General features: G+C 39.5%; 1 protein-coding gene and 3 long non-coding RNA genes across 9 annotated transcripts; 3 read left to right on the top strand and 1 right to left on the bottom strand.

Moving 5' to 3' along the window:
- Positions 1–1,623: 1,623 nt before the first annotated feature.
- LOC133719973 (uncharacterized) lies at positions 1,624–2,330 on the top strand. Of its 2 annotated transcripts, XR_009851606.1 has the most exons (4): positions 1,624–1,702; positions 1,786–1,972; positions 2,074–2,211; positions 2,304–2,330. It is a non-coding gene; the product is annotated as an uncharacterized LOC133719973 (long non-coding RNA). The 2 variants fall into 2 exon arrangements; XR_009851605.1 differs by lacking the exon at positions 1,624–1,702 and having other exon boundaries at positions 1,711–1,972.
- A 1,114-nt stretch (positions 2,331–3,444) lies between these two features.
- Positions 3,445–6,369, top strand: LOC133723825 (uncharacterized). 2 transcript variants are annotated; one of them, XR_009853289.1, is made up of 9 exons: positions 3,445–3,507; positions 3,638–3,699; positions 4,055–4,168; positions 4,297–4,437; positions 4,829–4,855; positions 4,958–5,212; positions 5,666–5,707; positions 5,842–5,902; positions 6,194–6,369. It is a non-coding gene; the product is annotated as an uncharacterized LOC133723825 (long non-coding RNA). The 2 variants fall into 2 exon arrangements; XR_009853290.1 differs by having other exon boundaries at positions 5,666–5,686; positions 6,194–6,368.
- Positions 6,370–10,989: 4,620 nt separating this feature from the next.
- Positions 10,990–12,363, top strand: LOC133722068 (dynamin-2A-like). Of its 4 annotated transcripts, none has more exons than XR_009852452.1 (3): positions 10,990–11,598; positions 11,792–11,860; positions 12,185–12,363. XR_009852452.1 is itself a non-coding variant. In XM_062148882.1 (3 exons), exons 1-3 carry the CDS (start codon positions 11,530–11,532, stop codon positions 12,303–12,305), a joined length of 300 nt encoding a protein of 99 aa, XP_062004866.1. In that variant the 5' UTR covers positions 10,990–11,529; the 3' UTR covers positions 12,306–12,363. The 4 variants fall into 4 exon arrangements, 3 of the variants coding, with proteins under 3 accessions (XP_062004866.1, XP_062004867.1, XP_062004865.1); XM_062148882.1 differs by having other exon boundaries at positions 11,792–11,901; XM_062148883.1 differs by having other exon boundaries at positions 10,990–11,309; positions 12,185–12,359.
- A 4,822-nt stretch (positions 12,364–17,185) lies between these two features.
- On the bottom strand, positions 17,186–18,810 carry LOC133722609 (uncharacterized). The gene is made up of 2 exons (XR_009852864.1): positions 17,741–18,810; positions 17,186–17,656 (listed from the first exon to the last, which is right to left on the bottom strand). It is a non-coding gene; the product is annotated as an uncharacterized LOC133722609 (long non-coding RNA).
- Between the last annotated feature and the right edge of the window lie 5,945 nt (positions 18,811–24,755).

Genomic DNA, 24,755 nt, shown 5'->3' with positions numbered 1-24,755 from the left:
GATCTCCATAAGGCAAACAGAGAACGTGAGGAGGAGCGCAAGGAGAAGGCTGAGGCTCAAAAACAGGTGGCTACACTCATGGCACGTTTTGAGGAACTGAAGAGGACGCTGGAGGCCACCGCCCGCCCAGCACAGAGCGAGCAGTCACGTAGCACCAGGCGTAGTCGACCCGGCACTGGCACATTGGTACCGGGGCCAGCCATACAGATGCAAGTACCGCTGAACCCACCTGAGTTGTTGGGAATGGGACCACCGCCCATCCCCCAGCTAATGTTAGAGCAGGAGGCGGAATCACTGCCGCACTCCAACCACTCGGAGGCTAGGGTGAGGACTGAAGGCAATCCGCTTGCGCCACCCAGCGGATTATTCAGGCTGATTCCGTCGGCGATGCAACCGCCCAGATATTGGAAAGGATGCACCAACTGGAGCAGAGGTTGATCCGGGCAGAGTCGGGCCCCCCAGCGCCAACTCAGAATCCGCTTTTCGCCTCCAGACCTGGGCCCTTCACCGCTGCGATTCTGCAAGCTATCAGACCAGCGTCTGCAAAAACCCCAAAGATGTCGCATTATGGCGGAATGTCTGATCCCTTCGTCCACATGGACACCTTCAAGAAGGTCACCAACAACAAGGGATTCGATGACGCCACCTTGTGCCACTTGTTCAGCGAGACATTGGACGGTGAGGCAATGAGCTGGTTTTTCGAGTGTCCGCCAGGGTCCATTGACTCATTCCATGCACTGTCACACGCCTTCCTCTCTCGGTTCATCCTATTGTCCGCCGGACACCACAACACAAGTCAGCTGTTCTGCGTCAAGCAAGGGGCGGACGAGTCACTGAAGGCCTTCGTCACAAGGTGGCGAGCGGCAGCGTCTCAGTGCCGTGACCTAGACAAAACAATGGCATTGGCGGCCTTCAAGCAGGGACTCCTCAAGGGGCCATTCCTCTATCATCTCAACTACAATCATCCTAATGCGGCATATGACCACGACATGAGTGAGGCGGTCATCCATGCCCAGGTGGAATTCCTCACATATGGAGAAACCCCACCGCCACCAGCAACTCCAACAAAGCCAACACAGCCATCCTCCAGTCATCAGGAAACTGCTCACAATACCCCTTCAGCACCGCCAACTGACAAGAAGAGGGAGTGGCAGCAGGGCCACCACCAGAACATGCGGCAGAGGGACCAGCATTACAACAAGGGCAACTGCCCAACCCATGGGGATAACCGCAACAAGCAGGCAGAATCCTCGCAGCGGCACTACAAAAAAAAATTGCAATGGCTACCGCAGTTAGCTTCGGCGCAAAAATGCCGTCGCCATTGGTCATAGATTTGCTACGGGAAACAAGGCGTCGCAAAATTAAAATTGATTTGCGACGGCAAATTAACGCCGTGGCATAAAAACTAATACAATTGCGACGGCATCTTCAATGCCGTAGTTAAATTTGTCCCGATTCTTGCTACGCTATAGTTGCCGTAGCTTTTTTTAGTTTTCTTCCGGTGCAATATTAGTTGAGCTTGTTATTTTTATTTTTCATTTTTATTAAGGAAATAATGGTGCCGCTTACTCTCTAAAAACCCCTTCTCTCTCTCTCTCCTTTTCTCTTTTCTCCGGATACGATCGACGACTTCGAGAGGGGCGTAGAGAGAGGGCCCTCTCTTTCCCGCCGCCCAAAAATCTCTGCCGTTGATTCAATTCCGGTAAGTTCTTCAAACCCTAATCTCACCAATTTTCCTTTACATTACGGAATCAAATTTGAACGGAATCAAAAACCCCAAATCAGGTATGTGAAATTCATGTAGTTGATGATTCGCTGGCCTTAGGGTTCGTGTCATCTTATCTCAGATCTACTTGCAAATGGCTCAGATCTACCTCCATCTTTACCTCCTTGGCGGCTCTCTCACAGACCAAAGGAAGCCATGGCCGCCGTGCATGTCGTATCCTGCCCTCCCCGGCTTGGCAGTGAATCGGTAACCTTTCTCCTCTCTCGTTCGTCAAGTGTAGCTTCTTTTAGGTTAACACCTTTTATCTTCATCTTCCTCTGAATTCAGTTTGGTGGCACATGAATTAGAATTAGGTCGAATATATTCTCGCATAGATTCACATGAAAAACCCAGTCCAGACTATCTGCTGCAACAATGGCTGTAGGGGAGCCCAGAGCACCAAAGTAATAAATTCACATCTCCATGTTTGGGCTTTTCCTCAGAAGGTAACCCAACTCAGTTTTCTACTGTTTTGCTAGTGTAATTTTTTCTTTTCTTTTTGGGTAACTTAAATTGGGATTGGATTTTGGGTTTTTAGGCTGCTGGTATCCTTACTTTCCTGGCCAAGAACCCACCTTGTCTGGGGATTTCGATTTGTTGCTTCAGGTATGGCTTTCATGAACCCACTAGTATTCCGATTATGTCTTACCCTCTAGTATTTTTCTTTTCAATTTTGTTTGTTGCTCATTTAGAATGTTCAGTTACTGCACACCATGTGTTTGAAGTTTTGCCTCAAAGACAGCACCCAAGCTGAACCAGTGGGCTATTCCATGATTTTCGAAAACCCTATACTTCTTGTTTTACTCTCGGTTTTTGATAGCTTAAAATAGACTCTTCAATGATCATTTTGAGCTTGGTTTCATGAAAAACGGAGTTAAAATGAAATACTTAGGCCATTTTGAAATTACTGCACTGTTTCAGAATTTATGCAGAAATCAGTATTTTCTGCTACTTTGGATTCTTGTTTGACCACTCATTTGAACTGCAAATGACCTGAAATTTTGCAAAATAGTAGCTTTACATGTCTACTTCAAATCTGGAGAGTTTTGCATGAAATCACTGAAAGAGTAGTTGGCGGTGAATTTTTCTTTCTTGCTACCAGTCTTCTGAAATTTTCTCAAATTTGCAGCAACCTTGTTACGAAACAATCTGTTTGAAAGGCTTTCACACCTTTGTCAGTTCTTGAATTTTAGTATGTTAAAATAGACTGAATATTAACATTCTTATCTGGATTTCTTGTTAACACTTAAGCAGGTTTGTAGAGAAAACAACAACCATGGGTCTAGAAGAATGCTATTCACATCGATATGTAAGTCTAATATCACAAGTGTAATGTAATTGGTGGAGAGGTGGACCAAGTGTTTGTTGTTCCTGTTTTCATGTTTTTCAGCGTGATTAATATGAATTTTTGGGTTTTTAAGCTGCTGGTAAATATCCTTACTTTCCTGGCCAAGAACCCACTTTGCTTGGGGATATCGATTTGTTGCTTCAGGTATGGCTTTCATGAACCTCCCTATGTGTTTGCCTGTGGAAAAGTGTAAAGAGGCCGAAGATGTCCACCATGGATGCCATAAACACTTGTCACATTTGTTTCAAGAGGTACGACCTGAATGTGGACCTTTTGGATATTCATGCAGACAAAAGCACATTTCATCATTTTGATAAGTTCAATCTGATGTACAACCACTGTGGTCAAAGTAGGCTCAGGGAGATTTTCCTTAAGCAGGATAATCTTATCCAAGGTATAATTGTTTATTGGCTTACTTGCTCTTTTCATAGTTAAGTATTGGATTCTCAAGCCATGGCTTTTGAGATGTTATTTCTGTCAAGTCTTAGAGGCATTAATTTTCATGATTATCTTTTGTTGAATAGGCTGTTTCCTTGCTGAGCTGACAAAGCAAGTGTTTTCTGATCTTTCTGCCAGTAAATATCAGGTGCTTTCATGCTCTGCTACTTTTGTATAGGTTTTAGTGGTTTTATTTCCCTTTTTTTTTAATCATCAATTATGAAGAATGCTAGACTGCTAGTGTGGATTAACGCTCCAACTATTAATTAATTCATACATACTTTAATTTCCCAATCTGTTGGATATAAATACTAGTGTTTATAATAATTTAGATATCTGGATCAAGTTTAGGTTTCTGAATTATCCTTCCTTGCCTCTCTGAATGTTCATTGATATGGAACAAATGACCACTCCCTCTCCATTCCTTCTTGTTTGTTTGTCTTTCTTATTTCTCTGCATGTCCAGATTGGCTCCTTGCCTGATGCTCTATTTTAAAACTGCAGATGGCTGAGCACAGAATATCAAAATATGGCAGGAAGCAAAGTGAGTGGGACCAAATGGCTAGTTGGATAGTGAACAATGAATTGTACAGTGAGAATGTTGTATGGTTGATATAGGTAAATGCAAGATTACCTTTCAGAAATAGATCATATGAATTTGGGGGTTCCAGTAACAATGTTAGATTTAGGGTTTAGGATTCTGTAAAAACTTGAATTCTTATTACGCAATTTTTGTCTTCTTTCAGCTGCCACGGCTGTACAATATATACCAGGAAATGGGGATAGTCACATCATTTCAGAACATTCTTGACAAAATCTTTAAACCGCTGTTTGAGGTTACCATAAATCCAGATTCCCACCTGCAGTTGCAGGTTTTTCTGAAACAGGTTAGCTATCTCTTTGTTAAATTTTCTTTTTTATTGAACTTGTAGCTTAGTTAGGCTAATATACACGCTCAGGATTGAATGGAAGTCTTTAAATTACGCTCGGTATTATAACTGGATTTTACATCAAGTATTCCCCTTGATGATAAAGTTGATGATCGGGAGCGAAGCTAGTAAGCTACTAGTTTGTGTATATGAGCAAACTACAATTCAATCCATTGTTTCCTCATCATTTTCTGCACAGGGCATGAATATCAAATTTTTGACCTTACATTTTTCTATAAAATTCATGTTGTCTCTGGTTCATATTTGTTCTGGTTTTAGGTAATCTGTACAGATGTATGCATGTTTGTAGTTCGACTTAACCAAATCTAATTTTCTGGTGATTGTATAGGTGATGAAGATGGAGGTTGACTACAAAGTAAGTTCCCTTTGTACCTTCCTCCTACATATTTATTTTCATTTTATTTTGAATCAATTAATGCTTGCATTTTTATTTGCTAAACTAACTGTTGTAATTTAGGTGGTATTAATCGGATTTTCTGCAGACATTGGATACTTATTAGGAGATCAACACGAGCATTGCAGGTCTGTCGAACAAGGAAATGCAGAACCTTCAAAGGTAGCCGAACACGGGCAGCTTTTGTCTTTATTATTGGATTTTGCTTGCTGGATCTTGCCAAGTTAGAAGGAAGGGCTGAAATTCAAGAAATTCACTTGCTTCTTCGATTCCTGCTGAAGGAAGGACTGCACCTACATATATATGTTAATTATGCTGGTAAATAGTTTCTATCTCTCTACTCAAAAGTTCAAAATTTGAGTTTAGTTGTTTTGGGGAGAGAATGTAATACATGGTTTTGGAATTTGTTGATGTAATGTTGGATATCTGGGTTTAATGGAAAATATATTCTTCAATTTTATCTCTCTATCCATACCTTACCATAAATTTTACTACTGCTAATGGCTAAGATTACTCTATCACTTAATTACTCCTCCTGTCTCGACCTTTTTTTCCTTTAATGGGAATGAATATATTTAGAAGTATCAGGTCTATTTAGAAGAGGTATTGGCTAATGCAGTCATGCATCTTCTGTTGGACTTCGAGCTTCTTGAAATAGTCACACTTCATGTAACTATATCTCTGTTTTTATGTTTGTTTCATTGATGCTGGTTTCTTGATTGCTTTCTCTTTTGATTCTTTGTTTTGTTTTCTGCTTTATTGTTGTTTCAGAGATAACCCAATTCCTCCCAGGTTAGTTACTCATCATTCATGGTAAACCGATTCCTCCCTAGTTTTGTCATTATAATCTACAGTTGATTGGAAATTTAACATTGTCCCTAGTTTTACTGAATTCTATTAATCGTATATGTAATATGACTCTTAACAATCTGCCTTGGTAAATGTAGAGGTCAGCCAGATAGTATTGTGCAGGACATTTAAAATATGGTTCGCTCCTACATTGAGAAGGTAAAGTCCATTGAAATTTTGATCTGCTTTCTTCTTCTTCTTCTTTGTTTTTATTTTTTATTTTTTATAATTCTCTTTTTTCCCCTGAAGTTGTAAAAGAAACACTAGCTTTGATCGATGACACTTGGTTTGAAATTTCCTCTCATACTGCCATTCTCTTTGTAATATGATTATAAAGAATGGTGCAACCTGCGATGTTCATTATTGAAATTGGGTTATGGTGTGACATTGAAAAAGGGTGATATGCAAAGCCATACATGATATATCAATTTTCTTTTTTTGATGTCTTAGGTTCCAGATGCAACTAGTAATCATGAAATTCGGAGGGAATCTGTAGGAGAAGAAGGGAATCCAGATTCAAGCTGTGATAGAGCAATGGACTGAGTTTCAATATGTTCATATTCTGATAGTGCAACATTGGAATTTTTGTTAAGTGTTACTCTTGTTTGTTTTCATTAGGTGCTGGGTTTTGGGCATAACTTTGTATTTCTTCTAATTACATATTTGGATGAATGCAGCAACTTAATTACATTGCTATGAAATAGATGAGTTAATGAACAATATGTGTTGTGTATTGATATTTTTATCTCATTTTTGGATGTTGCAAAAATACAGGTTTTGTTAAAAAAAAAAAAAAAATTGCTGGTTGGCTACTAGCATCGGTGAATTGCCGTAGCCAAGAATATATTTTTATATAACACATGAAGCTACGGCAACGAGACCGTAGCAAAATTTGCTATTGAAAAATTAGCGGGAAGCAAATTTAGCAGGAAAATTTTTAGGCGGGAAACAAATTTGGCAGGAAAATTTTTTGGCGGCAATATATTTATCACAATATTAATTATGCTGCGACGGAAATTTGCCATAGTAAATTTTGTAATGGCAACGGCATTAGGGGTAGCATGAAACCGTCGCAGAGTAAGTGTCGCAAATCACTTTGCCGTCGCAAACCACTTTTGCGACGGCATTTTGCCGTGGCTAAAGGTTTTGGCGACGCCACCAACGGCGTCAGAAGCTTTGCCGTCGCAGAGCCGTAGCAAATGTTTTTTTGCCACGGCAAAACAGCTTTTAGCTACGGCACGGCGCCGTGGCTATTGCAATTTTTTTTTGTAGTGCGGTATGCAGTGTTCACGGTCCTCACGGCCTCGTACGAAGACATCTACAATCAGTGCAAGGATCAGATCCCACCGCCACCCCCTCCAAAGTACCCAAGAACGGGCAAACCTAGGAACACCGGCAAGTGGTGCAAATACCACGAGGACAGTGGCCACAATACCAACAGCTGCAATGCTCTCAAAACGGCCGTTGAGACCTTGTACCGTGAGGGCAAGCTGGAGCAGTTCAAGGTACGCCAACCACCACCAGTAATTGCCAACGTTGAGACCCTGGGCCGCATCAACACCATCGATGGCGGTGCTCCAATCACCAGCATGTCTCACAGGGCAAGAAAGCGCTATGCACGCGCTAATCACCCAAAGGAGGTCTGCAACATCCGCTACGAAAGGTCCGCCAAGCTCCCAAAATCAGGTTGGGAACCTATTACCTTCTCAGAGGAGGAGGAGCGCGGGGTGCATCTACCACATGACGACCCATTCTTGGTTGACGCCATTCTTGGCAAATTCTCAGTGGGGAGAATCTTGGTGGATAGCGGGTCCGCTGTCAACGTCATCTTCAGCGGATGCTACAACCACCTGAAGCGGAACAAGAAACTACTCCAGGATCACGAGCCACTGCTCAGCTTCTCCGGCGACGTCACACAACCGCTGGGGTCGGATTACATGCGACTGGTTATCGGTACTAGTCCATGCATGGCGGAGGTACATACGAAATTCATTATTGTCGATTGTTTCAGTTCGTACAACGCCATCATTAGACGACCAGCGCTTAACAAGCTCAAGTGCATTATCGCCGGATACATGCTTCTCATGAAGTTCCCCACACCCAACGGCACGGGCTGTGTGAGAGGAAGTCAACAGTTGGCTCGAGAGTGCTATTCAACAACTGTAGCGCGGTCAGCGCGCCGCCATGAAATTCTGACGATGGGCAATCAGGCACCAAACATCTTTGAGGATCCTAGGGATGAGGAGAAGAAATACGTCAAGAAAGAGCCGGTCAACCCGGAGATGTCGTTGAGGGTTGTCTACATCTCGGACGAGCACCCTGAGCGAACGGTCCGCATAGGTGCCCAGTTGGACCCAGAGGTAGCGGCGGAGCTCACTCAGTTCCTGCGTGATAACGCCGCCGTCTTTGCATGGTCCTACGCGGACATGCCAGGTATCTCTCCTGAAATTATCACTCATAAGCTGACCATCAAACCCTCCTTTTATCCCATCAAGCAGAAGCGGAGGGCATTTGATGAAGAAAAGTATCAGGCAATAGGAGAGGAGGTTGCCAAGCTCCAGGGCATTGGATTCATCCGCCAAGTCGTCTATCCCCAGTGGATCTCCAATTTGGTAATGGTCAAGAAGCCCAGCGGGAAGTGGCGGATGTGTGTCGACTTCAAAAATCTCAACAAGGCATGCCCAAAGGATAGTTTCCCGCTACCTCGTATCGATCAGCTAGTCGACGCCACCGCCGGCCATGAGCTCCTCAGCATGATGGACGCTTTTTCCGGATATAATCAGATCAAGATGCACCCCGGCGACCAGGAGTGCACCACCTTCACCACCGACAAAGGCCTCTACTGCTACAATGTCATGCCTCTACTTTTAGACATTAACACCACTCTAAGGTTCTTTTGGAGCCTTTCTCGCAGCAAGCTGGTGTGGAAAAAAAAAATCAATCACACGTGTCAGTTCAGGAATGAGTGGTCGTATAAGTGACGTGGTAGGGGTGCCCTACCTAAGAATTTCTCATGAAATAGATAATGATTCAGACAGTGATGGTGATGATCCTACAAAGCTCACAAGGCGTTGGAAGAAAAAATCAATTTTCTTTGAGCTCGGGGTTGGAGGCCATGTTTGGAGAAAAGTTGTGATGTTTGAGTAAGCTATTTGAATTTTGTTGAGAGAAACGGAGGGAAAAATGAACCGATTTGCAAAGCCCACTTGAAAGCGAATCCTAAATTCTAAAATAACGCATGAGGCTTTCAATGAATATTGTCCACTCAAATAATCCAACGGCTTGAAATAGGCCACGCGCTGGTATCTTTTTATTATTTGCAAAGACGTCAACCTAAATATATTGTGTGCTCCGCTGTTTTTCACGATGAATGACTTCAATTATTCCTATAAATCTTTTATATTTGATTTAGGTTTTCTTTTTTGGTTTTTATATTCTTTTGTGATCGGAGTAATATTTTCTATGTTTTTAGTGCATTTCTCCCTACATTTTGCTTAGTTATTCTCTTAACAATATCATTTATGACTTAGTTTTGTGCTTATAGGTACATTTGAGCTTCAAACACAAGAAATGAGCTAAGAAGAGCTAGAAATGATGGAAATGAAGGCAAGGAGGAAATGAGGAGCAGAAATGGGAAAGAAATGGAGAAATGAAAACTTTCCTAATCTAAAACAGGAAATCCCAGTTGAAGTAGGAATCCGAATGCAACTAGGAGTGAGCTCGGAAAAATGATGTTCGGAAATGAAGAAATGACAGAGTCCTGATTGAACTTGGAAACCCAATGGGACTAGGAGTCCTGGTGATGCTAGGAGATGCTGTGTCTTGAAGATGACTCAAGATAGTTCAAGATTGTTCTAGAATATTAAAGGAATTTCGGCAATGTTGGTAATGGATTTCGAACTGGCCCATTTGGGGAAGTTTGGCCCGAAGTTTGAAGCATGTGACTTGCAGATGAGTCTCCAGAACCTTCCTTGACGTCTTGAGGTATTCTTGGCCCATTAAGATTGCTTTTGCCGTGATATATACAAGAAGTACTTAAAGATTTTCGACAAGATATATTATGAGATTCTATTGGATTTTCTTGGGATTTTATGAGAGAAAATAGAGGAATAAGTATTGATTTTATGACTCTACGTACAAGAGAGGCCGAAATTGAGTCTAAGTACATGGAAGAATTCGGCAATAGAAGATTACTTGCTCTCCCAAGTTCATATGCTATTTTTCCATTGGTCGAAGTGATGCAATTCAAGAGAAATTCAAGGGAACCCTATCCCTTGCCGTTCACTATATAAGGGAGGCTTTGTGAAGACATTCAGGAGACCACAAAATTCAGAATCAAAAGCCACAAACACTCCCCTTTCTCTTCCAAGTTTCGGCAACTCCAAGAAATCCAAAGTTCAAGACCGTGAAGCATCCATTCATCCATTCAAGCATCCTTGCCGTAGCATTCATCCTCTCCACCACCTTTTGAAGCTTCTTGCGTCCTTGAAGATCAAAAAGTGTAACCATGGAACCTCACTTATGTTTTCGGTTTTGTATGAGAATTCTATTTCGGGTTTTATGGAACTTGCGATTTTATTTTCTGTTTTGGATTGGTGATTTGCGATTGCTTGTGTTGATGGAAGATTGAATTTAGTTATGTGATTTCCAAATATTATAAAGCATGAATTCGGTTTTAGGTTTTCAAAAGATAAATTGCGATTTCATTATATTCTTGCATGATTGTTAATTTCGAACTTCAATCCCAATTGTTATGTGTTAATTGATCTTTGGATGCATACTTAGGTTGATAAACATGTAATTGAATCCATATTAAAGTGCTAGCATTCTAGGTTTTGGTAATTTCGGTGGAAAACCTATAAATACTTAGGTGAATCACTACTAGAATTTTGGCCTTAGACATCACGACAATTACATCGGTGAGGAATTCACGCGATGTAAAAAAATGTCATTAACATCGATTCCTCAAATATCGATTTTTATGCATATTACTGACATCGATTTTTATTGTTGACCGATGTCTATATTTTCATTCTAAAATTTTCAAAAACGCGGAAAGACTAAATTAAAATTGAAAATTGAAAGGGAACCGGAACCCAGCTAAAAACTTAAAACAAGATTCAAAATAAAAAGACTTTGTGTAGAAGAAGAGAAGAGATTTCAAAACGCCAGGAGAGAGAGGGAGAGAGAGAGAGAGAGAAAGTGGGAAGAAGAAGAAAACAACATATATATATGTATATATATATATAGAGAGAGAGAGAGAGAGAGCGCATTCTATACTTGTAGTCCTTTTTCCTTCTTTGTAGTTTCGCTCTCTCAATCCCCAATTCCCCTACACGGAAATCTCCAATTTCTAGGGTTTCTGCCACCGTCAGATCCACCGCCCCCTCCCTCAGATCTCCTTTGATCTACTTCAACCATGGAGGCGATCGAAGAGTTGTTGCAACTGTCAGACTCGATGCGCCAAGGCCAGGCCATCCTCGCCGATGAAGACGTTGACGAAAACTCTACCGCCTCCTCTTGCCGCTCCTCAACTTTCCTCAACGTCGTCGCTCTCGGCAATGTTGTAAGTCAACCGATGCCTTTTTCGATTCGATTCACTGCCAATTCGATCTCTTAGATATGCCTTGTTCTCTATTTCCAGTCCCCAATCTTTGAATCTACGCTTTCTCTTTGGGATCTTAATTCATGCGCGGCTTTTCCTCTCTTTGTTTCTGTCTCTAGCCCTAGACTTAGCCTAGCCTAGCTCCCAAATAACGGGATTTGAATATAAAATCAATTTGTTAATGTTCGTATCACAATATGCTTACTCTGCTATTCAGTATGTTTCAGGAAGCCAAGTTCATCCAGCTCAGGTATTTCTGTTTTCTGAAAATTTAAGTTTGAATTGGAATTGAATGGTGGTATATGCAAGATTTATGTTGTTATGTATGTTTGTGGTTTCGTATCGGAAAGGTTTAATGTTACCTTGATTGCTCACATTTTACCTGATATGATGTTGTTCCCTAATTTCATCTGATCCTTTATATTTCTGTTTCACTGTTGCAGATTTTGTTTGGGGTTCTGTACATTATAAACTTGGGAATCCATTTGTACATCTATGTGAAGACTGATGTGGTAAGCAAAATATTTGAGCCGAGTTGTGGAAGTTTCAAAATGTAACCTGATTTTGAAAATGCTGCTGATTATCTTTGTGTGGTTGCATTGTTTGTTGATTGTTGAAGTTTCATAATGTCACCTGATCTCTTTGATGGCCTACTTTGAGTGGATATTCAATTAAATTATCTCTTGTAGTCACTTTGGTTGCTTGCCAGTATTGTTTATGAAGAATTATACATGTACTGGCAGAATATATATTTCATTGTTAATGAACATGCAATATCTTAATGCCAATTGGTCATTAAAAAGCTGGGTAATTTCTGGCCTGTTTTTTATGTGCAGCATCTCAGTAAGTAACATTTTTTTAGGGTCGCAAATATTGGACCCCCTGGAGAATCGTTTGTTAAGAGAGAGAAATGGGAAGGTCAGATATGCTCACATGCCCAACATTCTGATGTCTTGATGCCTCAGTTGTAATTGTAATTATCAGATTCTCAGGTACTAGTGCAAACTATGCATCTTTTAATTAACAATGAGTTTTGGATGCTTGATTAGCGTTCTAACTTGTGTTCTTGACTTGAATTGATCAAACTTTCAATGTATTTACTGCGTTATGATTGTCTTTGTTAGTGATTAGCTACCACTAGTAATTACAAGAGTAATAGGGTTAACTATGGTGCGTTCATCTAGTTAATTTAACTAAGGGAAGTAATAAGAACTTATGCATGCGTTCATGGTTTGTTCTTGATCGATTCTATGCTTGGATATATTTTGATTCATGATTTAATGTTTGAAACCTTGCCAACGTGTTAGTAGCAGTTAATTACATATTATTTTCGTTCCATTCATTTAATTATATTTGATTCTTGGTTTTGATGTGTCACATGTGTATAATTACTTAGTTGTTAGATAATTCAAATCTCAAAATCTCCCTCTTATTTTCGTAAATAATGTATATAAATATTCTTTAATTTGTTTTACTAACGTTTATTTTTCAGGAATTAATTAGGCCCTAATCCCCGGTTGAGAACAATCTCTACTTATTCTTACTACATTGATAGAGTTTTAAATTGATACACTAAAAGTGTACCTCATTTTGGATCAGAATTAGAACTTTTATTAGGACCTTCGCATTTTGTCACTAGACTTTCTCTCAATTTTTTCTCCTCAAACTCTCAAATTTACCCTTAGAAGCTTATAGTTTTAGTTGGACCTCTAAATTTGAGATTTGAACCTCCAACTTTTTTCAATTATTAATAGATTTTATCAAGTCATATGAAAAGACAAATAAGGACAAAAAGAGTAAAATGAAAAGAAAAAAATATATATATATATATTCTTCTTACCTACCCAAATATAACATTCAATTAAATTATTTTTTGGACTAATTTCAGTTTACCCCCTGAGGTTAGGGGTCGTCATCATGTTAGTCCCTCTAGTTTCAATTTAATCAGTAACACCCTTGTACTCTCCAAATTCATCAGCCGTGTCCAATTTTTGGACTTCCGTCCAAATTAGGCGTTAAATCTGTTATGTGGGCCCCTTTTAGGGAGCAAAATGGTAATTTTGAGCTCCAAATTATATATAAAAAAAAAATCTGTTTCCTTTTTTTTTCTGTTTCTTCGTTGTTTTTTTTTTTTTCCTTCCTTCTTTTCTTTCTTTATTTTTCTCTTTCTCTTCTCTTTTTTTTTTCTTTTTCTTTTTATCTCTTCTTCGTGTCTTCTTCTTTCTGCTGGGGGATAGCCGGCTGCACTTCTTCGTGTCTTCTTCGTCCTTGGGATCTAAGAAAATGAACCCTTCAGTGAGTTTCATTTGCTTTAAGAGAGACTTACAGTGAGTTTGAATCGTTTTGAGTTGCTGACAAAGATCGAAACTTTTTGGCTCAATTTCTAGCTGGGTTTATATGAGCCTCCGCGCAACTGCAACAGCAGCAGCACCGCCTTCGATCCAGCCCGATTCTGGCACTATTCCGGCCGGACCGCCTTCGTCTTCCTCCAGCACCACTCCTGCACAGCCCGCCTCCAGCCGACTATCCCCCAGCAGAAAGAAGAAGACACGAAGGAGGAAGAAGAGATAAAAAGAAAAAGAAAAAAAAGAAGAGAAGAGAAAGAGAAAAATAAAGAAAGAAAAGAAGGAAGGAAAAAAAAAAAACACAACGAAGAAACAGAAAAAAAAAAAAAAAAAAAGGAAACAGATTTTTTTATATATATAATTTGAAGCTCAAAATTACCATTTTGCCCCCTAAAAGAGGCCCACATAACAAATTTAATGTCTAATTTGGACGGAAGTCCAAAAATTGGACACGGCTGATGAATTTGGAGAGTACAAGGGTGTTACTGATTAAATTGAAACTAGAGGGACTAACATGATGACGACCCCTAACCTCAGGGGGGTAAACTGAAATTAGTCCTTATTTTTTTTCCCCGAAACTTCCTTATATTGCCATATAATTTTATAATTTACCTAAACTAATTAAGTAAAAATAATAATTTATATACATGGCCAATCATTTAATATAGAAATAAATTCAAAACAATCTGATTTGAAATTTCCTTAAACTAAATTCATTGAATATTATGATATAGTTATTACTCGATCTTCCAACCCAAAACCCTTAAAATCCTTCTTTTAGCAAATTCAAAGGGATTCCAGCAACAAACATATCAAGAGCGAAAACCATAAGGAGCAATATCATGTGATTTTGATTCACTCTTCTTCTCGTGGTTGAAGATAGAGATTAAAAGTAGAGTAACTGATTGTTGTATCTCATGTTCTAGGATGTTTTGGTAAAAATAAAGAGGTCTACTTATCTTTTCAAAAAAGTAAATTAGAGGTGACTAAGGCCCAGTTTGGCATTGCTTTTGAAACCTGCTTTTAGTCTAAAATTGCTTCTGATGCTCAGTGTGGTTGTTTGGTAAACTCCCATATTCTGGCTTCTGGACAGAAGCGCTGCTAGCCACAGCAGAAAATCAGAAGCTACTTTTAGTAGCTTTTGAAAGTGGCTTTTGCGGAACCGAGCTGAAAAACACGGAGCTTTTAATGAAGTTGACTGAATTGCCTTATTTTTCCTCGTCCTTTTCTAAAATTTACATTGAACATTGATTACCCAATTCTTTCTCCTCTTTGACAACTCAAACAGAGACGATCCAGAATTCTTGGCTCTTCACCAACCTTCAAGAACACTGGAATTCCCACATCATTATTAAAGACACCCCCATAAACCCATTTCCGGATCTAACTACGGCTCACTCACCCTTCGTTGATTCCCATTCTGCAACTTAAAGGGTTCGTTGCTTGCTCAATTTTGTGAAGTGGGTTTGTTTCTCTCTGGCTCCAGAAGATGAAGGTCATCGTAGTTACAAGGAGTGGTAGAGAGCTTTTCAAGGGTGGCCTTGAACTCAGTGACTCTGTAAGCTCTTATTTTCTTCTTTGAAACTTGTGGGTATCTCTATGTTTCATTTGGGTTTTTGAAGGTGATAACTTTATTCTACTGGATTAGAGTTTTGGACTAAAGATTCAAAATTTATGTGAATTTGAACTATTGAAGAGTTAAAATTCGGTTCTTAAGTTCATGCTTTAGAGTATAGTGGAACCCATTTGTTAGATTTTTCTAACCGTGTAAATCTCTCTGTTTGTGTTGCTGATCTGCAGGAGGAGATCCATAAGCGATCTAAGTGTTTGCAGATGCATACTTTACATCCTGTAATACTTATGGAAGTTTGCAGAATTGGAAGTGAAGATCGGATGATTACTTTACATCCTGTTTACTGTGAAGGGTTGGTAGAGTGGGTTAGAGGTTGTATGACTGTTGAAGACCACAAATCAGGGTTGATTGCAAAAGAAAATCTGTCTTTTTGTTTATCTCTGTAAGACCCCAGAAATTCGTTATTAATTCCTAAATGTTTCCTGGAATTAATAAAGTGTTCGTTTGAGCTATTTAGTAGTTCGAGGGTGGAGTGGAAGTGTTTCGAACTATTTTTCGCTCGAAATGTTTCGATTTAAGAGTTGACTTTTTGTACGTTTCGACTTTTTCATGAAAGTCGTAGAGCGCGTCGATACGAGTTCGTGGACATGTTGAACGCGAAAATCGGAGTTCGTATGAAGAAGTTATCGCATTCCGAAAAAGTTTCCATTTTGGTTAAATGGGAAAAAAATCCGAAAATATCAGAAAATGCCAACTTTCCATTTTCAGAAAGTTTTCTCTCTCTTCGGTCCCGAGCCTAATTTCGCCTCCTCCCTTCGCCGGCCGATTTCTCGCTCGTCCGGCCACCTTTTGCTTCGATTCCAACGGGGTTTCTGCTCGCCTTGATCCCGCCTACAAGTCTGTGGTGTTGGTTCGTCGAGGGAAGCACCGTAGGCGGCGTTGCATGGCCGGAAAGCCACGGGTTTGAGTTGGAAATCGCCCCCGTGGGTTCTTCCTCCTCCAGCCACCTTAGCTCTTGATTCTTGGGGGCTTTTCTAGCCCAGAGGACGTAGATACTCTCCACAAAACGGCTTGCAACGATTTGATCTGTGGAGATCGAATTTTGAAGATTGAGATTCTAAGGTTCATCGAGTTTCATAGCTTTCGAGGTAAATTCCGGCCATATGGCTTCGATTCTGACTTTGTGCTAGTTATGAAAGTTGTAATTGGAGTTGAGATGAAGATCTTTTGTGTTGGATGTTTTGTCAAATTTTGACTTTGGCCCGGTGGCGGCGCTGCCACTGTGGTGATGGTTTCTCACCACTTCCGGCCACCCCAGGGACAGTTTCTGTTCCTGATTTTGATCTACTCGTCGATACGAGCATTTTGATATATAGTTTGTAATTTTTGGAAATCTTATCAGCAAGTTGTGAATTTTCCGGTTTTCGATTGTTTCGGTTCTGATCCGTGTGGATCAAACCGTCCGATCGACTTGTAATTCTGATATGTTGATTGTAGAACTGTTCCGATGACCTTGTGTGGTCACAGATGAGGATCCAACCGTTGGATCGTCGTTTAAGTGTGTTTATTGAATCAGTTGCTAAGTTAAGGTGGTATTTGTTTAGGTGATTGACGGATTTGATTGGCGAGCGATAGGGCTGGGCATGGGCCGGGCCCAACTAAAATTTCACTGGGCCCGGACCCGGCCCGTTTTTTACAGTTCGGGCCTAAAGCCCGTTTTGGCACCTAAAGGGACGGGCCGGGTTTCCGGGCCCAAATACCAGTTTTATTCTTTGCTATCTGCCCACATATATATAATCCAGATTCCATTCATTTCAACATGTTGAAGTTCAAAACACTATCCATATCCAAAATTCAACCTGCACATTCAGTTCAACTAGTCATAATATGAATAGCTTCGAGCAAAGGATGAACACAGCTGACATAAATATGTAACTTCTTTTCCTTAAGAGCAAAAAATAGGAGAGATAACAAATTTTACAGCTGAAATACGACTAATACCCATTTGCTTCTTGACTTTAAAATCCATAATCAAAAGAAAAATGAACCGAGTGTAGTTTATGGACCAAGTCTTGCAACTTACAGAGCTTTAATGAGTTTGTGAATTGATAATCCGTAAACCCAACTTAAATTAAAATGTTTTGCTCACTACTCTTACTAGTTCAGCTTGATTCCCTCACAAAGTAATTGAATAGACAAAGTAGCTCACGCTGCCCAGACCAGCAGATGTCCTCTGCAAACCTTAAGCAAAAAAACCAATCAGACTATTACACCTCCAGAGCCACCTCCAATTCGAAGAAGAACACCAGACAATCAGTTCGAACTGAACAAAAAACTTCCAGAGCCACCTTTATACACCTCCAGATCCACCAGTTCTAAGGCTTTTGAAGCTTCCAAAATCAAATAAAAAACTTCACTAACATAATATCGCAACAACTGATGAACTGAACTAAGAGAAAGAGAAAGAAACTCACCGTGATGTGACAGGAGAGAGAGAAAGAGAGAAATTGCAGTCTCGGCCGTGCAGGTGAAGTGAGAAGAGAGAGAGAGAGAGAGAGTGAGCGCATTCTCGTCGTCTCGGCGTCTCGTAGTGCATGAGAAGAGAGCTGAAGGAGGCGGCCTCGGCGTTGGCGGATATGGCGGAGGCGGCGCCTCTGGGTTCAGATCGGGTTTGGGAAGAGGGCTGTGATACGCTCAAAGCAAGCGCATAATTTAACCCTGAAAACATCGTTAGTAGTATAAGCAAATAGGGATCGTTCTATTCCGGGGATTGAGGGTACACCTGTCATTGTCAAAAACAAATAAAGAATTAAAATAATAAAGTAAAAAGTATTATGTACAAAAATAAAATAAAGAATAAAAATATATACAAGTTAATATAAAAAGGGGGGGGGTTTTGAGATTATAGAATTGGAATTAAAATTAAATGAAATAAAGAAAGTGTAAAAACACATATACAAGGGTGGAACACAAGAAACAAAGATCAAAACTACAATCATATGAATGAAATCCAATTACAATTCTTATAGTTGATTATCTATGTCATGAGAAATAAATTGACCATGTGAAACATTCGAAGCAAATGATTTCCCATATTTTACTTTCCTTGAATATTTAATCTAAGTGAAAGCACCTAAATTAAACCTATTGAACATGCAATCATAGTCTAGAAAACTAGCTAATCAAGAACACATTCAATGCATGAAGAACAAAGAAAGGATGTCAACCAAAGTGCACAACCTAGTATGAAAAAGTCCATCTATTTGCAATCCTCCTTAATTGATTTCGACTTTTGTCCAAAGCCTTTACTACTTAAATCTAGCACCAATTACATGCATATATCCTAAGTTGGCCATCAAAGAACACATACATATAAAAGTTTTCCATAATCCAAAATCAATTAAGCAATCTCACATAAGCAACATAAAAATCAACATAAAGAAATCACAATTTTTATTCAAACATAGAAATTGGGCTTAAACTTTGCCCTTAATGTTATTGTTAACTAGAAACAAATTCCTACGAAATTAAATAAGGAAAAAGAATGAATTACACCGTGAGTTGGAGATGGAGATGGAGTGCTTGAAACGTTGAAATCTTGAATCTTGGAAGCAAGCCTTCAAGGTGGACGATGGAGGATATGATATTCCCGGCTCCTTCTTCTTCTTCTTCTTCTTACTTGAAAACGCAGAATTTTGCAACTAGAGAATGGAGAGAAAAATGGAATGGAAATGGAGAGACAAAGAAGATGAAATGGATGAAGGAAGGTACTTAGAGTGAGAGGAGAAGGTGTTTATATAGGGAAGAAAAAGAAGAGTGAAATGATAAATGGAAGAAAAATAATGAAAGTGGTTTGTAAAATATGGAAAAGATGGAGTAATGATGAAATGAAAGCAAGGCATGAAGGTGCAGAAGTATGGAAGTGATGATGATCTATTGGAGCAGAAAAATATATCCAAGGAAAAAGAGAAAAGCATCTAGCTTTCTTCATGTGGGTAGGAAACTTGAACATGTGGTGTTGAGCTGTTTTAGGTCAGTTTCTGCCCTTTTATTCCTTCAATTATTTCTCCAACAGGAATTCAGTTTTGGCTCGTGACTTCTTCATATGAAATGATCTACCATGAGTGTAGATCATTTTGGTAAAATTTCAGAATTTATTTCCATGCCTTTGGGCTGGAAATGCTGCTGGACCTCTTACAGGTCCAATTTTCCAGTTTTGCTTATGCAGGAAATTGGGCTGACTGTTTGAAGGCCTTCCACTCAATTATAGCTCTGGCACTCTTCATAAGAAATGATCCTTAGGATGTATAGAATGGATCTGGAAAGTTTCAGCTCATTTGAAGTTCATTTGGTCCGGCGGCCGCTCCTTCTTCCTTGCTTGGCTTGGTTTCTCCTAGCCGGAGTAGGAAAATGTGTAAAATTGACATTTTAGTACATTTCCATTTTTCTCCACCATTTATAGGTAAGTGTGGACCTAATGCTCATTTCACCATCATTTACTCCAATGTACCTAAGAAAATAGAAATTGAGTTAAAAATCGATTCGTTAAGGAATTAACTAAGCAAAATGTGAGGAATTAACTATTAAAATACCACTTTAAAATGCTCCTATCAAATTCCCCCACACTTAGCTTTTGCTAGTCCCTTAGCAAAATCAAAAACTAACAAACCAAAAAGACTATGACACAAAACAAAGAAACCAACGAAAAAAAATGACTAAGTATGGAAACAAAAACACAAAGACTCAAAGAAACCAAAAACGTAAAACACAAAGCAAAACACAAAGAAAAAAAATGTCACACATAAAAGAGTAAATTCAAAGACAAAGACCAAGATGTTGACATCACAAAGACCTCTATTGCCCTTTAACATATTGTCTCAGAAATCTCTTACTTTCACAACACCAAGATTAGCACTCAACCAAGAATCAATGTTAAGCATTCGAGAGTTAATTAAAACATATGATCCACACATACACAAGTAGGACTTGGTTGTAACAATGGTGATGGGGTTTAGCTTAGCATGCTTCAGACAAGTATGATTCATATCCTCACAAGGTATATCCACTCTTTCTTCTCTCAGATCAAGGCAATGCTTAAAAGCTTATAATCACTCATTTATATGTGAGAGAACATATTTTAAGGCAGTCAAATAGCTCACATATATAAGAAACGAAAAGCACTTTGTGAATATAATTTTTTTTTCAAAAGATCTCATGAAGGATATCAACTACTTGCACGAATGGACCCAAGCCATAGGTTCAACTCTTGTAACTCATCTCCACATCAAAGGCTGTCCCATCTTAAGGATCAAGAAGGTCTTCTCAAAGGGTTGTAATGGGGCTAAGGCTCAAAGTTTTCAGAAATGAAAGGTATGGAATGTCAAAGTATCCTAAAAACCTAGCAGAGCTCATGCAGATGTAGAGAGACTTCTAGAAATCTACCAACTCAAAACGCCACACCCATAGAGGTAAAATAAAAGGGCTAATGTCTTCATGTTGGGCCCAACCTTCCTTCTAAACTTCCTTTGAACTCTAGTGAAATGGACAAAGGTCAAATTTTTCTGTAGTGGGCCTTCAATTCAAAGCAAACTCCAAAATCACTAAGTATGGGGGATAAAAGTCCATAAACATATATATTTTTTTTCTTTCTTTTTCTTTTTAGCCGTACACAATTTTTCTCTTTTCTTTTCATTTTTTCACGGCTTCAACATATCTTTTTCTTTATGGACAAGTCTATCCCCACACTTGAACTTTCACCTCTTCTCAATCTTCATCCTTAGCACCAAACCCATGTAGTATGTCTCAAAAGATAGCTCCACTAAGTTTTTAGAACAAAGGGTAGGATTATCACTATACTAAGGTTCAGGGGTTAAGGATTTTTAGGGTGATGAAAGAAAAGGCTTAATGTAGGCTCAAAGGGGTTTATCTAGGGGGGTCCCACGACGGGCACAAATGGGGACACAAGTTTATTTAGCAATGGTGGTAATTCCTAGAGAACCTCTATCCCTTCCAGAATCAGGGCCATGTATTGATATCACGTCTCAACAAGCACAAGAGCGAATTCTAGCATTCTCTAGTCAATTAAACTTAATCTATGGCAAGCAGTCAATCAAGATGAAAGAATAATGAGATCATCAAAACATCGCCAAGAAATTAAGAATATATTTTTCATTTCACTCCAAGAAAAAGGGACATGGTTCAATTATCTCACATGGATTTTATGAATCACAACTCATCTTAACATGCTCATATTCTGTACCAAGGTCATGCAATCCATATCCACTACAAGTGCATACATTTTTCATAAATCTCAATTAACCAAAGAATACCATGTTAAAATCATCTCAATGTTGTGATCCTCTTTTAGTCATGATTTCAGAGATATAGAATCATCCCAGACAGTTGAAAGACATCCTAAGACTCAAAACAAAACAAAAACAAGAACAACACATAAAGTGATGCAACATACAAGAAAAAAAACGTTTTGGACTTAGGGATATTTCTCTTCTCCTTTCGGTAACTCCTTTGGAACATGACCAGGTGAAGAGAGGAACGATTTTGGCGGAGCTCAGCTCACTTGATTTACAGGGGACGAGACCCTTTGTCAGCACTTCTCATATCCAAACTAGACCTTTAGACATCACATCCCATTGGATGCGCCTACGATGAAGAAGATATTTACCCAAAATTCATTTTGACTCTAACAACAAACAAACAAAACAAACAAACTAAAGAACAAAGATAAACAAAAACCAAAACATGAATATAAAACCTAAAACAAAGTTAACGATTTTTTTTTTTTTTTTTTTTAATTTAATTTTTTTAATTTTCTGATTTTTCTGATTTTTTATTTTGTTTTCTTTTTATGACAAAAACTAACTACAAGCATTAATCCTTCCCCCCACACTTAAATCATACATTGTCCTCAATGTTAAACAAGTTAGAGCATGCAATGAACAATTATCATGTGAATGGAATGATTAACTCAAGAAAACCTAAAAACAAAAACTAAAAACGCAAATAACAAAGATACAATCAGAAAATAGTAATAGAGGAGATAGAGTTTAAGAGAGCAAATCTGCGTTGATGGCTCCTCCACAGCTACGGTTGAAATGGGTTGCCTCCCATGCAGCGCTTAATGTTTAAAGTCTTTCAGCCTAGACTTGTACCTCCATTTACTCCTTTGGAGGAGCGGTATGCGGGCGAGTGGCAGCCTTCTTGCTGGTTTCAGCCTTCGGAGGAGGGTTCTGATGGAGTGACATAAATAAATTAAAAAAAAAAAAAAAAGCGGGGGAGGCAAGGTTCGAAACCTTAACCTGCTGCACGAAACCTTTGTCCCCAACCACTGGAGCACAAGCTGTGCTTAATATAATGTGTACAAATTTTATACTTATTATGTCATAAACGAACATAATAAAAATAAATGAGAGGCGAGGTTCGAACCTCAGACCTCTTGTACATGAACTTTACACTCAACCACTCGAGCACGGCTGCTCACGTTATTATCCATACCAATCCTTTTATTTAAACCAACTGTTTCAACTGTTTCAACAATTCGGCACAAAACATCCAAGACTGTTGCAGAAACCCAGCCCAACGTATCCAAAACTGTTACAGAAATCCGGCCCAACTCATCCAAAACTGTTTCAGAAACTCGGCCCATCATGTCCAAAACTGTTTCTGAAACTCGGCTCATCAGGCCTCCACCCACAGCTACAGTGATGCCTTGATCCGAGACAGGCCCAAGTACGGCCCACTTGTGTCACGGCTTATCCCTTCCGTGATTTACGGCAGTCAAATCTGCTTTCGGCTACAGCTGTCTGCCACAGCGCCTCGAGATTCCCTCGGTCCCCTTACACGCTCTCCACGCGCCAACAACTTTTCCGGGTTTCAGGGCGACTTTAATCCAACGCGTAGAATGAATCACAGGAATCGTCCATCCAACGGTGGAGATCTGCTCACCTCGCTCTATAAATAGGTGCATTTTGAGGGCGCAACTGTTCACTCCAAAGGAACGAAAATCTCTCCTGAGTTCCAGCCCCTCTCTCCCAACTCTTCAGCTTTCCTCTTCTTTCAAAACTCAAAATATTTCTTCTTCGATTCAATCCTTCTCTTCTGATCTTCTCTCCCATCTAGTTGATTCAATCCCATCTTTCCTCTGAACTTTCAGATCTCCAACACACCATCATCATCCTTAATCCCTTTAACAACAACTCCTTCAAACACTTGACAACTTTACTCTTCGATCTTCACATCCCCTCAACCCATCACCATGGAACCACGAACTCTGCAACTGATGGAGCTACAAACCCCGCAACAAATCGAGGATGGAGGAAACAACCAAGCAGCCGGGAGTAGTGCCAACACAGATTTCTGGCGAAGCCGTGCCAGGTGGGTTCCTACTCCAGATCAAATAAGGATCCTCAAGGATCTTTACTACGACAAGGGAGTTAAGTGCCCAACTACAGAGCACATTCACGAGATCTGTCTCCAGCTGAACCAGTATGGACATGTTGAGGGCAAGAACATTTATTTTTGGTTCCAGAATGTCAGGGCTCGAGAGAAGCAGATGAAGAGGTGCAATCAGGCTGCTCAAGTGCCCATGGGAACTAGTTCTCCTGGTACTGGTGGATCCATTGATCTCAATTTTGGGTCCACTGGTTCTACTGGTGCTGGTGGATCCATCGACATCAATTTTGGGCCAGCTGGTGGATCCATTGACATCAATTTTGGGTCCACTAGTTCTACTGATGATGGTAGATCCATTAATCTCAACTTTGGTTCCACCGATTCTACTGGTAATGAAGGATTTCTTGATTTAAATTTTGTTTCATATTCTTCCTCACACTTCAACACTAATACCAGTACAACTCTTTTGGCACAACAGGAGGACAAACATCCCTGCAACAACGAGGAGGAGATCACCAGGAGATTGAAACCCTTCCATTGTTCCCCATGCCTGGTGAGGACATCTTTGGCAACATGAAGACTACTTCCGAGGGAGGTAGCGGTTATGGCGGTGGCTCTCGCATTTCCCTTGAGCTCAGTCTCAACTCCTCCGGAGCTGCTGATTTGGCATAGTACAGTGTATTATTTTTATTATTATTATTTTATTTTATTTTATTTTATTTTTTATTTTTTATTTTTTTTTTGTAAAAAGCTGAATTTAATAAGACTGAATGAATGCATTTTATTTTATTTTTTTATTTATTTTTTTATTTTTTATTTTTTAAAATATAGGACTCAAAAATATTTATAGGACTCAAAAAGAAAGACAAAAATATAAATCCCTTCCCCCACACTTAAATATTGCATTATCCTCAATGTAATCAATTAAAAGCATGCAATGAAATAAGTAAGCATATAGGGATGGAATTTACGAAAATAACTACTAAAACAAAAAGAAAATGGAGGAGTAAAAGGGGAAGAGAAAGCAAATCTGATTATATTCTGAATTTGGTTGCCTCCCAAGCAGCGCTTGTATTTTAC

Source organism: Rosa rugosa, chromosome 7 (genome assembly GCF_958449725.1).
Source record: "Rosa rugosa chromosome 7, drRosRugo1.1, whole genome shotgun sequence".
NCBI classification, from domain to species: domain Eukaryota; kingdom Viridiplantae; phylum Streptophyta; class Magnoliopsida; order Rosales; family Rosaceae; genus Rosa; species Rosa rugosa.
The sequence above is the reverse complement of the archived record's forward strand: the minus strand, read 5'-3'. Positions and strand labels throughout refer to the sequence as shown.